The following is a 14253-nucleotide window of genomic DNA, read 5'->3' as shown; positions in this document are numbered from 1 at the left end:
ATGATTTGACTTTTGTGTTGTATCCTCTTCTAAAAGCCCTTTCTTCATCTAAATGAGTTTATACATCAAGTACCTGAAAATAAGATACAGCAAGTAAGGAAAAGGGGTTGATTCTTTCATCTGAAATAAAAGATGCGGAATTTGAAAATATACTTAATCTCAAATAAAGTCTTACTGTGTTCTGTTAATTAGGTTGCTCTTTTTTCCATTGAACTCAAAATAAGAATGGTTTGTCCATTGGTTTGTCTCCTTCCTCTAGTCACCAAACGAGCGTGCACGTCTCTATTTCCTTCTTGCATGGTTCCATGCTATTATTCAAGAGCGTCTGCGATATGCTCCTCTTGGCTGGTCGAAAAAATACGAATTTGGAGAATCTGATTTAAGATCTGCCTGCGATACAATAGATACGTGGCTTGATGATACAGCAAAGGTAAGTGAATTCCCATCTTATTCCTTTGCGTGAAATGATTAGAAAAATTCTACTTCTTAAAAAGGACAAATCAATAATTATAAGTTAGCCAAAGGATATGAACAGTTTTTTGTTCAAGCAGCAGAAGGAAGTATACATCATTCCTATATTGGACTTAACATCACCCATATCTATTGGATTTGATTGAAACTGATAGCCAAAGGCTTTTGTTTATATAATTAATATATAGACCCACCCACCCTCATTTTGGCAGTAAGGTACTTAAGGTCCAGCAAAATAACAGCAAACCGGTAAAAATAATTAATTACCAGAACCCAGCTAAGGTAGCCCAAATGTCATTAACATCCAGATGCTCTGCTGAGACCATCCCTTATTTCAGGAGACAAAATTTTCTAGTGAAGGATCAGCAGTATTTTATTAAACTAGCTCTTGTTAATACCACTGCCCCTGTAGCTGGGTTAGCTGTTCCTTTGATCACAAAGATGTCTCCAATCTCAGGGTCGTCAGAACATCTCACCTGACAAGATTCCGTGGTCTGCCCTGAAGACGCTGATGGCTCAGTCAATTTATGGCGGCCGCATTGATAACGAATTTGACCAACGGTTATTGAACACGTTCCTGGAGCGACTTTTCACCACACTAAGCTTCGACAGCGAATTCAAATTGGCTTCCAAAGTTGATGGGCATAAAGATATTCAAATGCCAGATGGAATCCGGTATTAACATTTTCTTTCTAAAACTAAGCATGGGTTAAATCTGAGTTAGCGCGTGTGTATTCCTTATAGTTATGAATATCTTGGTCACTATCTGGCATTGTTGATTTGACAGACGTGAAGAATTTGTACAGTGGGTGGAATTGCTGCCAGATACACAGACTCCTTCCTGGCTTGGATTACCAAATAATGCTGAGAAAGTTCTTCTCACCACACAAGGTAAATATCTTGCTTCATCTTTATAAGCAATAAGGCTGACATATATAAAACAATTTTCTGCATGTTGAAATAACAGAATAAGAAACATCCTGGTCTTTCTTAAAACAATCACGTATAATGGTGTACATTTGTAAGCCGCTTCAATGTGGTATTTGGACATAAAATGGGTAAATCAAACAGGGAATGAATTCTGAAAATCAAGATAATAGCAAATTCGGCCTATGAAAAGTTTAAATCTGCAAATCTCATTAGAAAATGCATGGCCCAACACAAACAGTATATGGTAAAACAGCTGAAGAGTTTTGCAGTTTGCTTTTTTAAAAAATGAATTATGCATTAATTAAACCAAATTAGTAATAATTAAGACATAATAGAAACACATATGTTAAAGATCTCTCTAAAATTTTTAAGCATTTCACTGTGACAAAAGAGCAAAGGTACTTTGTCTTCTTCCTTTCAGGGATTGATATGATCAGTAAAATGCTGAAAATGCAGATGTTGGAGGATGAAGATGATTTAGCCTATGCAGAGACAGAGAAGAAAGCACGAACAGATTCTACATCAGACGGTCGTCCTTCCTGGATGCGAACACTGCACGCTACAGCTTCCAACTGGCTCCATCTCATTCCACAAACTCTGAATCATCTAAAACGAACTGTGGACAACATTAAGGTAAGAGCTCATTATTTATTTTATTGCAACGTTATTCTATGGAGGATTGTACAAAAGTTTCATTTTAAGAATGGAACTTCATAAAACATCCCATTTGGAAGGCAAAACTGCTTTTTCTCAGCATGAAATGGATTATTTCAAATTTGAGCTTTTCAAGAACAATTTTTTTTGCGCAACTGTACTGTAAAAAAACTGGAAGCAATATATAGAAACGCAGGGTGATTCTCTTTGCAGGAAAGCTTTAACTCTACTTTGCACATTCCCACCTATTTAAGCAAATTAGAGGAGTTATTTATTTACAGATACCCTCTTCTATACTACAAGAAAGCAGAGGAGTCAGAGATAATAGTGCCATGTTTTTTTTTTTAAAAAAAACTGTTAAAATTACCCCCCAAAAGAGTTTTACATTTAAGAAACCTCTAATTACATTTGCCAGGCTTCTCTCAGTAATAAAAAAAATCATCTTTTCAAATTATGTTAAAAGAAAAATCTAAACTACAGAACAATTTTAAAAAATTAAACACTATGAAAATAAATGTCCATGAAAATAAAATGCTTTTTTAAAAAAGCTGGGGGGGGGAGGGGAGAACAACCCAAAAAATTACATTATACTTATAGACACTGGTTTACAAAAAGTATCATATAATCCTGAAATATAATCAGGTACAAATATTATTTTAAAATATCGTAAAATGTACAACAAAAAACATTCTTTGATTGGTAAAAAATGGTGCATTTTCCAGAACAAATAAGGCACACAAAAGCCAAAGATTTAGTCCCAAAGAATTAAATGTTCATGAGTCTTATTATCAAAGCTAATATATATTATATTATATATTATGTTATATATTAATTATATTATATTAATTATATTAGGTATGTTATATTATGTTATGTTATTATATATCAAATATCTTATTTTTCTTTCTGAAACCAAGGATCCATTATTCAGATTCTTCGAAAGAGAAGTGAAAATGGGAGCAAAACTCCTTCAGGATGTTCGCCAAGATCTTGCAGATGTAGTTCAAGTGTGTGAAGGAAAGAAGAAACAGACCAATTATCTTCGGATGCTGATTAATGAATTGGTAAAAGGTAGGCTTTTCCAAATCTTGTACATTAAAAAAGCACAGTCCTGTTAATTATGAAAGGTCTATAAAAGCTTGTTTTACACTGAGGGGTAGATTAACCCAAATTCTTGGGGCTTTTTTTAAGTTATGAAACTAAACAAGATGATTTTTATATATTGTGATGTGATAATTTCTGATCTGATAAAAGACAGGAAAAAGGCCTGAAAATTATACATACAACTGCAACGAAGGGGACCAAATTGTTCAAAAGTCTTCCTTGCTTCTTTATCAACATTTCATTTTATTACATCTTTACAAATAACATGATGGCAATCCAGTGTATGTTCTTCCTTTCCCTCTTGCACAGTGATGCTTTTTTGGCCATCACCCCAAATTTTGATAGCTTCCAAATACAGGGATATAGTTGAGAATATATGCATTCTCAATCTATGCTAATAATTTAATGACTTTCAGCCAAAAATGTAGCAATAATAGGAAAAAGTCCAAGCATATAAATGCTTACAGCATAATATTTGTAACCAACCTTCTTCAAAGAAATTAATTCCACATTTTGAAAACAACTTTTACTTCATGAGAGATCATTATTCAGAGCTTATGTATAATATCACATTCCACAAGCTCATTATAAAACTTAGTTACTGGTTTATATGCCACTGTTAATTATTCTAAGATTCTAATGATTGTGACACTTGGTATGAAGTCCATTGTTCTGATTTTTAGCAAATGTTTTTTACAGCAAGATTATCCCGTAAAGTGATCTTCTCTTTGGGCAAAATGATTTCTGTAATCCAATATTTCCTGCGCCATTAGCAGTTCTCTCTACAAACGACAATATCAGACTTACTGGAGTTTCAGTTGGACCAAAGTGTAGATTTAAAGTTAAGTTGAAAGAGGAACTGAATACAAGTTGTAGGGTGGCTGCCTCTGAATTTGAAATTCTGGTCTTTCTGTTTACAAAAAACACACTTTTTTTTCCCTTTTAGGTATATTGCCTCATAGCTGGTCTCACTATACAGTGCCTGCTGGCAGGACAGTCATACAGTGGGTGTCTGACTTCAGTGACCGAATTAAACAGCTGCAAAATATCTCGCAGGCCGCAGCTTCAGGTGGTGCAAAGGAACTAAAGGTAGATTGGAATTGATTTTCGGTTAAGTGCAGTACTGTTCATCTCAAAATGCTACGAAGGGATAGAACATATCCGTTTGAATGTAGTTTTACTATTGGAACGAGTGCATTTAGTCCAGTGGTGGGTTCTGGATCCCGTCGCAACCGGTCCGCTGCGACGGGGCCGGGCGTCCACCATGTGCACGTGCATGCATACCCATCACCTGCGACGCTCCAGCTGCTCGGTGGAGCGTCGCACAGGCACCGTATGCTCCATGCGTGTGCGCAAATGGCCCGTTTGGGTCAAATACAGGCAAGGACGGCGGGTGGGCCCTCTGGAGCACCGTACTGGAACGGAGAGTACCGGCCGTAACCCACCACTGATTTAGTCTTTGATAGAAAGCTTGAATGAAAGACAGGAAATAAAATTGCAAGAATCCTTTAAAATGTACTACTGTAGAAGACTTATGACAACAGATCTCCCAATTCTGGCTTCAATTTCTGAAATGCATATATCCTAGAGGCACAGGGCAAACTCTCAAACTGAAGCAAAATGCCCTTGAGTTGGGAAGGACACCCCATCAGTTGCATATGCACCCAAAACCACTTTATTTTTTTCAATCCTAAAACAGTTCTGATCACATTGTCAAAACACTATGTTTTTACAAATTGTGCTGCTTTAAACTGAAAAAAATTATATTTTTCAAATTTAGGTACCACTCATCTCACTAAGTAACTCTTGAGTGGTTTACAGATAAAAGTATAAAAACTATGTAAACACATAATGCATACCAAATTCAGTAACCTGGGAGCCAAGAAAAAGAAGAGTTAAACATTTAAAGGTGGCAGGAGTGTTTTCAGGCCACTAAGCACCCCCAGGATTACACGCCTCTCTTTGTGTTGGTACCTCACTTCTGGGGGAAGATGTTCCATGGAGGGGGGAGGGGGGTGCAACGGCAGAGAAGGCTAACTAATTAGATTAATGGAACATTTTTAAAAATCCCAGCAAATCTTGATTCTGGCCTAGGACTCCTATGAAGGGGATAATAAAATTTGGCAAGTGCTATAAAAAATTTAAGAAGGAAATTGGGGTGCATAAAAAATGTGAGAAAAAATTCTCATTAAAATCGCCTATCAGTATTGATTTCATGCGACAACATCCATCACGTTAACCTACTTACACGTTTGTTACTTACAGAACATCCATGTGTGCTTGGGAGGCCTGTTTGTACCCGAGGCCTACATTACTGCTACAAGGCAATATGTAGCTCAAGCTAACAGCTGGTCTCTGGAAGAACTCTGCCTGGAAGTCAATGTAACCACCACTCAGAATGCAGTATTGGATGCCTGCAGTTTTGGAGTAACCGGTTAGTTGCCCCCGGCTTTTTGTTTGCTTGTTTCTCCAGTTAGGAAAAAGCAAACTTGTTAACTTTCTCTTGTTAAGCTGTATGTGCCTTATGTTGGTGACTGATCGCAAGGAATATTGCAAGAGGAAAACAGCCTCAATCCCAAGTGGCTGCTAAGAAATCATTTTCTCCTTGGAAGCTTCCTGAGCAATTGGTCCAAACTAAGGCGCCAAAAGGGGAGCCTGTGGGTTCTAGTTCTGCCTTAGCCAGGAAAGCCAGCTGGACGACCTTGGGCCAGTCACTCAGTTACAGTGTTGTTTTGGGGGGCAAATGGAAGAAGAAGGTGTGTTGGACATGCTCGCTGCCTTAAATTATTTGTAAAAATAATAAAAGGTAGGATCCAAATAAATAAAGGGAAATTATTATCTGCAACCACGGATGTTTTCAGTAGGTATAATTTTGGAAAGCAAAATTTTAAAATACCACAATTTACTAAAATGTAAGTTGACGGCTTCAAGAAGGAAGTTGGCACAAGACTGGAAAACAGAAACCTGGCAGGGAATATTTCATATAGTAACTGGAGGATATGCTGCCATGGCTGAACTGATTATATCCATAATAGCCAAATTTAAATAGCAATGGCTCCCTTATATAGAATACATTGCAGAGCAAGACAAATTAGACGTTTGGAATATGGTTTCTAGGACTTAAACTGAAACCAGCAATGATCTTTATCATTTAGTACCACTTTGGCCATCAATTGGAGATACATACGGAAGAGAAGAGCCAGAGAGGCTTCATAATGCTCTTAATATATATTTGGTAGCCGTTCTTTTGTTCTATCATGTTTTCTTTGTTTTTGTTTATATTTCACTATTACAGTAATTTTTTTTAAAGAACGATCAACTACAGTAGGGATATCCAGGCAGAGGACCCTTACACATTTTAAAATGTGACCATTACAAGCTGAGAATTTGAGAATCTGTGTCTGAAACGGTATAGGGTTTCCTGCCTAGGCAGGGGGTTGGACTAGAAGACCTCCAAGGTCCCTTCCAACTCTGTTATTGTATTGTATTGTGTATCGTAATGCAGGTAGTCCTCAACTTATGGCCACAATTGAGCCCAAAATTTATGTTGCTAAGTGAAACATTTTAAAGTGAATTTTGCCCCACTTTACAACCTTGCTTCCCACAGTTGATAAGTGAATCACTGCAGATGTTAAGTTAGTAACACAGTTGTTACATGAATCTGGCTTTCCCGTTGACTTAGTGCTTGTCAGAAGGTCACAAAAGGTGATCACACGACCCTGGGACACTGCAACACTGTCACACATATGAGCCAGTTGCCAAGCATCCAATTTTTTTTCACATAGCCATGGGGAGGCTACAATGGTTGTGAATATGAAAACAGTTATAAGTCAGGTTTTTTTTAGTGACACTGTAACTTTGAACGGTCACTTGATAAACTGTTGTAAGTTAAGGACTACCTGTAATCCAAGTACCAGACTGAGAGCAATGGGGAACCAAATTAACAGTGGGACTCACTGGGTGTCTGTGGGTTAGTCACCACCTCTTGGTATAAAGTATCTTACAAGATGGTTGTTAATTTAGAATGTGAAAATAATGAATGAAAAACATGCATTGAACTCATTTGAGGAACTGAATAAATATATGAAAGCGATTGCATGTTTTTTCAGTCAATACATTTCAAACACTTTAAATTGGACAAGGTGAAACAATTGAAAATTGCTGTCGTAAAATGTTCTGATGAAGTGCTTCTAATATCATTCTTTGATGTTGGATTACTTCCTTCTGTTTGTTGAAATGAATACCGTATGTTGCCACAAAGAAGAGGGAGTCAAGCTATTCTCCAAGGCACCTGAGGGTAGAACAAGAAGCAATGGGTGGAAACTAATCAAAGAGAGAAGCAACTTAGAACTGAGGAGAAACTTCCTGACAGTTAGAACAATTAATCAGTGGAACAGCTTGCCTCCAGAAGTTGTGAATGCCCCAACACTGGAAGTCTTTAAGAAGATGTTGGATAGCTATTTGTCTGGAACGGTATAGGGTTTCCTGCCTAGGCAGGGGGTTGGACTAGAAGACCTCCAAGGTCCCTTCCAACTCTACTATTGTATTGTATTATTGTATGTAACCTATATATTAACCACGCACTCTCATTGAGGAAGTGGTAAATTTGAACATTGCAGAGTTTTAGTGTCCTTCTGTGCCATTTCAAATAGCATTCTTCTATTTCCTTTGTAGGACTGAAACTTCAAGGAGCCACTTGTAATAACAACAAGTTGTCACTTTCCAATTCTATTTCAACCGTACTGCCCATAACTCAACTTCGCTGGATTAAACAGACAAATGCTGATAAAAAGTCTAATGTGGTAAGAAAGGGGGCCCTTTCACTTCTGCTTTTCAGCTAGGCATGCTGTATTTTTATTCTCCTTGTGTATTTCCATCCTTCTAACCAACTTCTGAACTTATTCTACAGGTGACCCTGCCTGTTTATCTAAATTTTACTCGGGCTGATCTGATCTTCACGGTTGACTTTGAAATTGCTACCAAGGAAGATCCTCGTAGCTTCTATGAGCGTGGTGTGGCTGTCCTGTGCACTGAGTAAAATGGTTCTATATTAATGTTGAATTAATAATTAAATGCAACTTTACAGCATTACTTCTAGTTTGTACTTTCTTGAACAGATCAATTGTAAATGAACAGCTAAGATAATAGTAATTAATGACATTCTGTAATGCAAGGAGGCATTCAAACCTGGATTGATTTCATATACTAAACAGGAAGGAAGAAATCACAGAACCTTTTCCTCGGTTCTGTTTCTTGCCTACACCTAGGTTGAGCTTCAGAAAAAAAATCCTGCACTTCTTTTAGATTTTATGTATTAAACTACATTAATTTAAGATATTCATTCATTGCCATTTGTTGTTACGCTCCAATAGAATTTTTACATTCATGTAATAAATGTATAACAAAGCTAGGAGTAATAGGGCAAATATAAGACTTGGAACTTAACTTTCTCCATTGGTTCATCTAATCTTAATTTTTCTCTTCCAATAAAAGCCAGCATTACATTACATGTTATATTATTCAAGTTATACTTGATTCTGGGGGTACCTAGAAACAAGTTGCTTATAATAAAAGCTTCTTTTGACTAAAAATGGCTTAATGGGTTTATGTACTGTCCATTAGCAAGGAACTTTTTTTCTCTCTCATTCGTTTCTTGCTTACTACTTGCTTTTCTCTTACAATCACATATCCATTCTCTCCTTTACATGGGTCCCACTCATTATAGGTGCCATTCAAAAAATGTAGATCAACTTTAAGGTAGCAGCTGCTTCCTCTGATTTTTTCAAACTTAAGCAGCAAGATAAATAAGCAGTGGTCTAGTATTTGGGGAACAGTACAGTGGCTTAGTGGTTAAGACACTGGGCTTGGCAGCCCAGGTTCACGACCCAAGTGCCATGTGGCGCGGTGAGCTCCCATTCTCGCCCCAGCTCCTGCTAACCTAGCATTCAAAAGTATGCAAATACAAATAGATAAATAGGTACCACTTCTGTGGGAAAGTAACAGCACTTTGTGATGTCATGTTGGCCACATACAGAAATATCTTTGGGCAACACCTGGTCAATGGTCTTGAAACAGAGATGACCATCACCCCCTATAGTCAGCAGTGGAGTAAAATCCGCAGGGACTCCTAGTATTTGGAGCACCATTATCCTTTGTCTAGAAATAGTACCTGACCAGGTGTCTAGACAGCTTGTTTTTAAAACCCTTGAGAGATAGAGACCTCAAATGTCCCATTGGCAGATATGAAAGGTTACTTTCTTACATTTAATGAATATTAGTTAGCTGCAATTTACAACTTTTTAATGCTCGTTGAGCTTCATATAGCCTGCCCATCTTTTTGTTCAATCATCTTTCATCTCTTACCTAAGAATTCTGTGACTTAGAGATGAATTTGGAGTATCTCTCCTTTGTCAGATATGTTCTTTACTCAGAGTAACTCTGTATGTCTGATTTACATCAAGAAGGCAGAGCATACAATCAGGCCCCCCTTGATTCATTTATAATAAAAGTTTATCTTCCTCAGCCTCCAAATATGAGTGAGATAAAAGAAATATTTCTTATATTGACCCGATGGAAGGCAATCTTTCAGAAGAGTGAATTACTTGAAGATTAAAAAACAAGACGCGTTACACAAATCTAATAAATAAAAAATACTTGAACATGTACATTTCTACCTTATTTATTTGTGCCACCAGTGAGCCCTTTGCAGTGGGAATATTCAGCAACATTAAATACCTGTTCATGCTGGCCAAATTCAGGTATACTAAATTAAGCTATTTGTCACCTCAAATCACCCGCAACCTCTTTCTTAACTTTTCTCCAGATTCTAGAGCAGGTCGCCTTTGCTTCTTGTTGCCATTTGGCTCTTCACATAATTTGTAGTCAGAATCAACTAACATGGACTGCAATGTATCTTCAGAAGTTGACATTTCAGAATTTGGAGTTGCAAACCAGAGTGGTTCTGATGCTGGAGTCTGAAGCAGTTCAGAATAATTTTGTGGCAGATGGTATTTCCTTGCCTGTCCCTCTATGATGGGGTCACTCAGAGAAACCACTGCTGAGTCATCAAAATCCAAATCACAGTCTGAGTTGCTTGAGAGGTCTTCATCATCTCCATCGTAAGGATCCACAAACTAAAGCAACAATTGTTATTGCATATTTTAATAGCAGGAGTGTGTTTAAGTTCTGCATGCAAAATATAAGCATATAACTCGGACCCCAGTGGTATGAAAAGAAACCCTTTTCTCTTTTATCTATCAATTGGGCATCTTACCTCTACATTAGCATCAGAGTCAGATCCTGTGCTGGAGTCAACAGAACACTTTTGCTGTGAAAGGGAGAAGCAAAAGGGAATGGGAAATTTTATTTACTTTAAAAGCATGAATCTCATTTCCTAATCATAGTTCTCACCACAAAAGGTGATAATAGTATTGCTAAAGTTCCTGTCTGCTGTCACGCAATCATTGCTAAGATCCAAAAGCACATTAAATTTTGCTTAAATCTGAACACACACACACACAAAAAACACCCCGGGGGAGGGGATGTCATATGGTACTTCATCTACAAATTACCCTGGTTAGATTCACAAAGTGATGAGAGGATCTCCATATTTATTTATTCAAGAAATAAATGATGCACCATTCCCATCTAAAGAAAAGATGGGAGGTAAAACATGTACTGTGCTCAACTTAAGCTTTCAGGAGGGATATTTTAGGGATATTCAAGTCAAGCTTAATATTTAAGGACTTTATAGACATGTCCAGATAGTCTCCCTGGCCATAAGAATAAAGTGGATTTTTTCCCTCAGTTTTTAGAGTCCATAGGGGTCTCTCATCCATGCACTAAGCAGATTCAGCCTTGTTTAGCTTCTATGGATCATTCTTCTGATAAGCTAAGAAGTCCATTGAGTTGGCCTTGAAGGGTATGAGTTAATTGACTCATGGAGGCTGGGCAACACCAGCATGTTATAAAAGTAGCAACAGAGCTTGATATTGCCCAAATACCCTAGACCAGGGGTCTCCAACCGTGGCAACTTTAGGCCTGGGGGACTTCAATTCCCAGAATTCCTCAGCCAGCTTTGCTGCTTTCATCTGCCCTCCTCTACATTTGCAGATGGTCCCAGGGCAGCTGCTTCATGCAAGCCTCACATTGTGGATCTGTAGACATTTTACCAGTTCACTTAAAGCCAAGAATAATCCGGGTGGAATAAATCAGTTTTTTAACTGGGTTTGTTTTTGAAACCCAGCATTTTAAAATGATTTTACCGTGTATCTGTAAGCTAGTCGTTCTATATCAGCAGATTTTTTCTCTGCATTCACTAAATCACATGACACTATTGAGAAAGAATAGAAAAAAATGGTTAGAAAAATACACTCCTTGATCTAATGGTTAATGTTTTCCTCTTGTTACTCTGTAATCCCAGTTATAACTGATGAGCAACCAAGCTATGGAATAAGAGTTTTCTCTGCTGCCATCTAATGATGATCTGGAGATCTGCAGCTCATGTATACATAAAGATACGTATGCATTTGACATATACTGTACATGCATATCACACAGAAGTACTTACTTGCCACTATTTAACCTAAAGCCTAAAACAACAATGTGCCCTCCCGTAAGGCATAAGATACACAAGCATAACTTCATCTACTAGACAAACTATGGCTCATATTTTTATTTCTGTCTTAAAGTACTCACATATTGCCTGTCATGTAAAAAAGTATAGAACATTAAAAACAATTATAAAGAGCAACCAATATTGTAGCTATATATTGGATTAGTTTAAACGAGCCCCAAGTATATTTTTGAAGAACAAACAAAAGAAATACTGTTTCAAAAGAACTGACCCACTCCTACATAATTGTTTATATATAATAATGTCATGTATTACACTGTTAGGGATGTGATGGTTCAGTGGCTAAGACGCTGAACTGGTTGAGCAGAAAGGTTGGCAATTCGGCAGTTTGAATCTCTAGCACCGCATAACGGAGTGAGCTCCCATTACTTGTCCCAGCTTCTGCCAACCTAGCAGTTTGAAAGCATGTAAAAATGCAAGTAGAAAAATAGGAACCACCTTTGGTGGGAAGATAACAGCATTCCATGTGCCTTCAGCATTTAGTCATGCCAGCCACATGGCCACAGAGACATCTTCGGACGGCACTGGCTCTTTGACTTTGAAACGGAGATGAGCACCACTCCCTAGAGTCAGGAACGATTAGCACATATGTGCGAGGAGAACCTTTACATTTACTTATTATACTGTTATGTATAATACTGATTCAAAATAATTGACCAACTCCTACATTTTGCAGTCTTAACATCACAAGAGCTGTGTATTTCTTGTAACTCATTATCAGCCCATAAAAGAACAACCTTTAGACCAGTGGTTCCCAAACTTTTTTGGCCACGCCCCACCTAAGCCTCTCTAAAATCCTGGTGCCTCCCCCCTCCCACATATAATTCTTACTTTACTCAAAAGGTGAACTCTACTCATGTGGAGGAAGCCTGAAAGGCCATTAACTTGGTTTAAACAAGGTTCAAATATGCCCCCATTAAAAATCAAATTGCCCCCCCTATGGGGTGTGGGCCCCACATTGGGAAACACTTAAACTCCTTTAAAACATTATAAGAACAAAAATGGCCATATGCAAAGCTCATGATCCCACCTAATTCAGCCTTCCTGGGCTGAAGGCCTCAACGTTGCCTGGCCCTAGTCCAAGTAGGCTGAAACCAGCAGTCACCAAATTTTTGGAGGAGGGAGCAGAAACAGGCACTGTCCAAGAAAGAGTTCAGTCAAAGAGGGCTCCTTCCCAGCCTTAGCTGGAGCACCCAGATTTTGAACTGAGGGTTTTGGATATACATACATACATACATACATACATACATACATACATACATACATACATACATACATACATCATACATCTAAAGGAAGCAGTCTGGCATTGAGCACTTACCTTCCATGAGTTTCCTACTTTTTATCTTCCTTCTCCTTTGTGTCCTTTGCTGCAAAGTTGCCATTTGTCTTTTTTTTTTCTACCTACAAGTGTTGCTGCTTCCCAATCTCTCTAGCCTTCTTGCCTTATTATCTTCAGTGTCTGCACCTGTGCTTCCTTCCAAAAGTTCAAAATGGCCAAACGTAAAAGGGGAAAAGTATTTCTTGAAGCTTCTAAGTGAACTTCTGTTTTTTTTCATGGGAAGCTGGAAAAAAGACACCAGCTCTACTATGAAAGGTCCAGAAACCTTCTAGTCTTCAGTTGAATCCAGATAATTTAATTCCCACCTCTATAGTTAGGAAACTATGCAGGAGGAAGGAAATGGGTACTCTTCCATCATGCTTCCCTCAACTCTATGACCTCTTGGAACTAGAAACTCATGTTCTTGTTTTCTTTCTTTCCTTCCTTTGTTACTTATTTTTTTCACTTCATGTCATGCCAATACCATAATTGCAGAGCAATATTTTTCAACCTTGGCCTCTTGAAGATGTGTGGGCCTCACTTTCCAGAATGTTGTGGCTGGGGGATTCTGGGAGTTGAAGTCCACCCATCTTAAAGTGGCCAAGGCTTGCTTGCTTGCTTGCTTGCTTGCTTGGTCAATCATTGTTTGTTTGTTTAGCATATGTCGATGTTACTTTATCCAGGAGACTACAATGCCAATAGAGAGTACATAGTCGTTTGGCTTTCTATGACTGCTATACCCGTTTGGTTCATGCTCGCACACTTTACAAGGTGCACCCAGGGGGTGAGCTAGCTCCACACCAGAAAGAAAAACAAACAGCATTCAGGGACCTTCTCCCGCCAACAAAGTTACCTCGCAAATGGGCATTGATCCGGGAAGGCACAGAGCTGGCAGGCTTTTGACCATCCCCACAAAGTGCCAGCTCCTCTTCCCACCTAGGTAGTACCTGTTTATCTACTCGCATAAAAAATGGTTTCAAACTCATAGGTGGGCAGAAGCTGAGGTAAATGTTGAGAGCTCATCCCACCACACAGTGCTAGGACTCAAGCCACAGGAGCACAGGCCCTCTCCAGCATCATTAAGCCACTGACCCATCATTCCTCTTGGCTAAGGCTGAGAAACACTGTTATAGAGGGC

General features: G+C 38.3%; 2 protein-coding genes across 3 annotated transcripts in view; one reads left to right on the top strand and one right to left on the bottom strand.

Annotated features, from left to right (window-relative positions):
• The window catches only part of DYNC1H1 (dynein cytoplasmic 1 heavy chain 1), a 62189-nt gene extending 53939 nt beyond the window's left edge, over positions 1–8250 (top strand). For both annotated transcript variants that reach the window (XM_081943098.1, XM_081943097.1), the window contains exons 70-78: positions 260–430; positions 929–1146; positions 1259–1362; positions 1823–2034; positions 2973–3126; positions 4106–4248; positions 5425–5593; positions 7834–7961; positions 8069–8250. In XM_081943098.1, coding sequence (XP_081799224.1) covers positions 260–430; positions 929–1146; positions 1259–1362; positions 1823–2034; positions 2973–3126; positions 4106–4248; positions 5425–5593; positions 7834–7961; positions 8069–8197 — 1428 coding nt within the window. In that variant the 3' untranslated portion in view covers positions 8198–8250. The remainder of the gene's footprint in view (positions 1–259; positions 431–928; positions 1147–1258; positions 1363–1822; positions 2035–2972; positions 3127–4105; positions 4249–5424; positions 5594–7833; positions 7962–8068) is intronic.
• Positions 8251–9822: 1572 nt separating this feature from the next.
• LOC309387035 (uncharacterized protein) lies at positions 9823–13662 on the bottom strand. The gene is made up of 4 exons (XM_081943132.1): positions 13116–13662; positions 11424–11491; positions 10433–10486; positions 9823–10292 (listed from the first exon to the last, which is right to left on the bottom strand). The coding sequence occupies exons 1-4, from the start codon at positions 13177–13179 to the stop codon at positions 9945–9947; spliced, it is 534 nt and encodes a 177-aa protein (XP_081799258.1). The 5' UTR covers positions 13180–13662; the 3' UTR covers positions 9823–9944.
• Positions 13663–14253: the final 591 nt, after the last annotated feature.

This window comes from Natrix helvetica (genome assembly GCF_964273705.1).
Source record: "Natrix helvetica genome assembly, chromosome: 1".
In the NCBI taxonomy this organism is placed as follows: Eukaryota; Metazoa; Chordata; class Lepidosauria; order Squamata; family Natricidae; genus Natrix; species Natrix helvetica.
Note: the sequence above shows the minus strand (reverse complement) of the source record. Positions and strands in the feature narration are given on the sequence as shown.

Coding starts and splice junctions, on each gene's coding strand:
- LOC309387035 (XM_081943132.1), bottom strand. CDS start 13,179: ATGGCAACTTTGCAGCAAAGGACACAAAGGAGAAGGAAGATAAAAAGT. Junction 10,487..11,423: donor GACTAGCTTACAGATACACG/GTAAAATCATTT, acceptor TCCCTTTCACAG/CAAAAGTGTTCTGTTGACTC. Junction 10,293..10,432: donor ACTCTGATGCTAATGTAGAG/GTAAGATGCCCA, acceptor TTGTTGCTTTAG/TTTGTGGATCCTTACGATGG.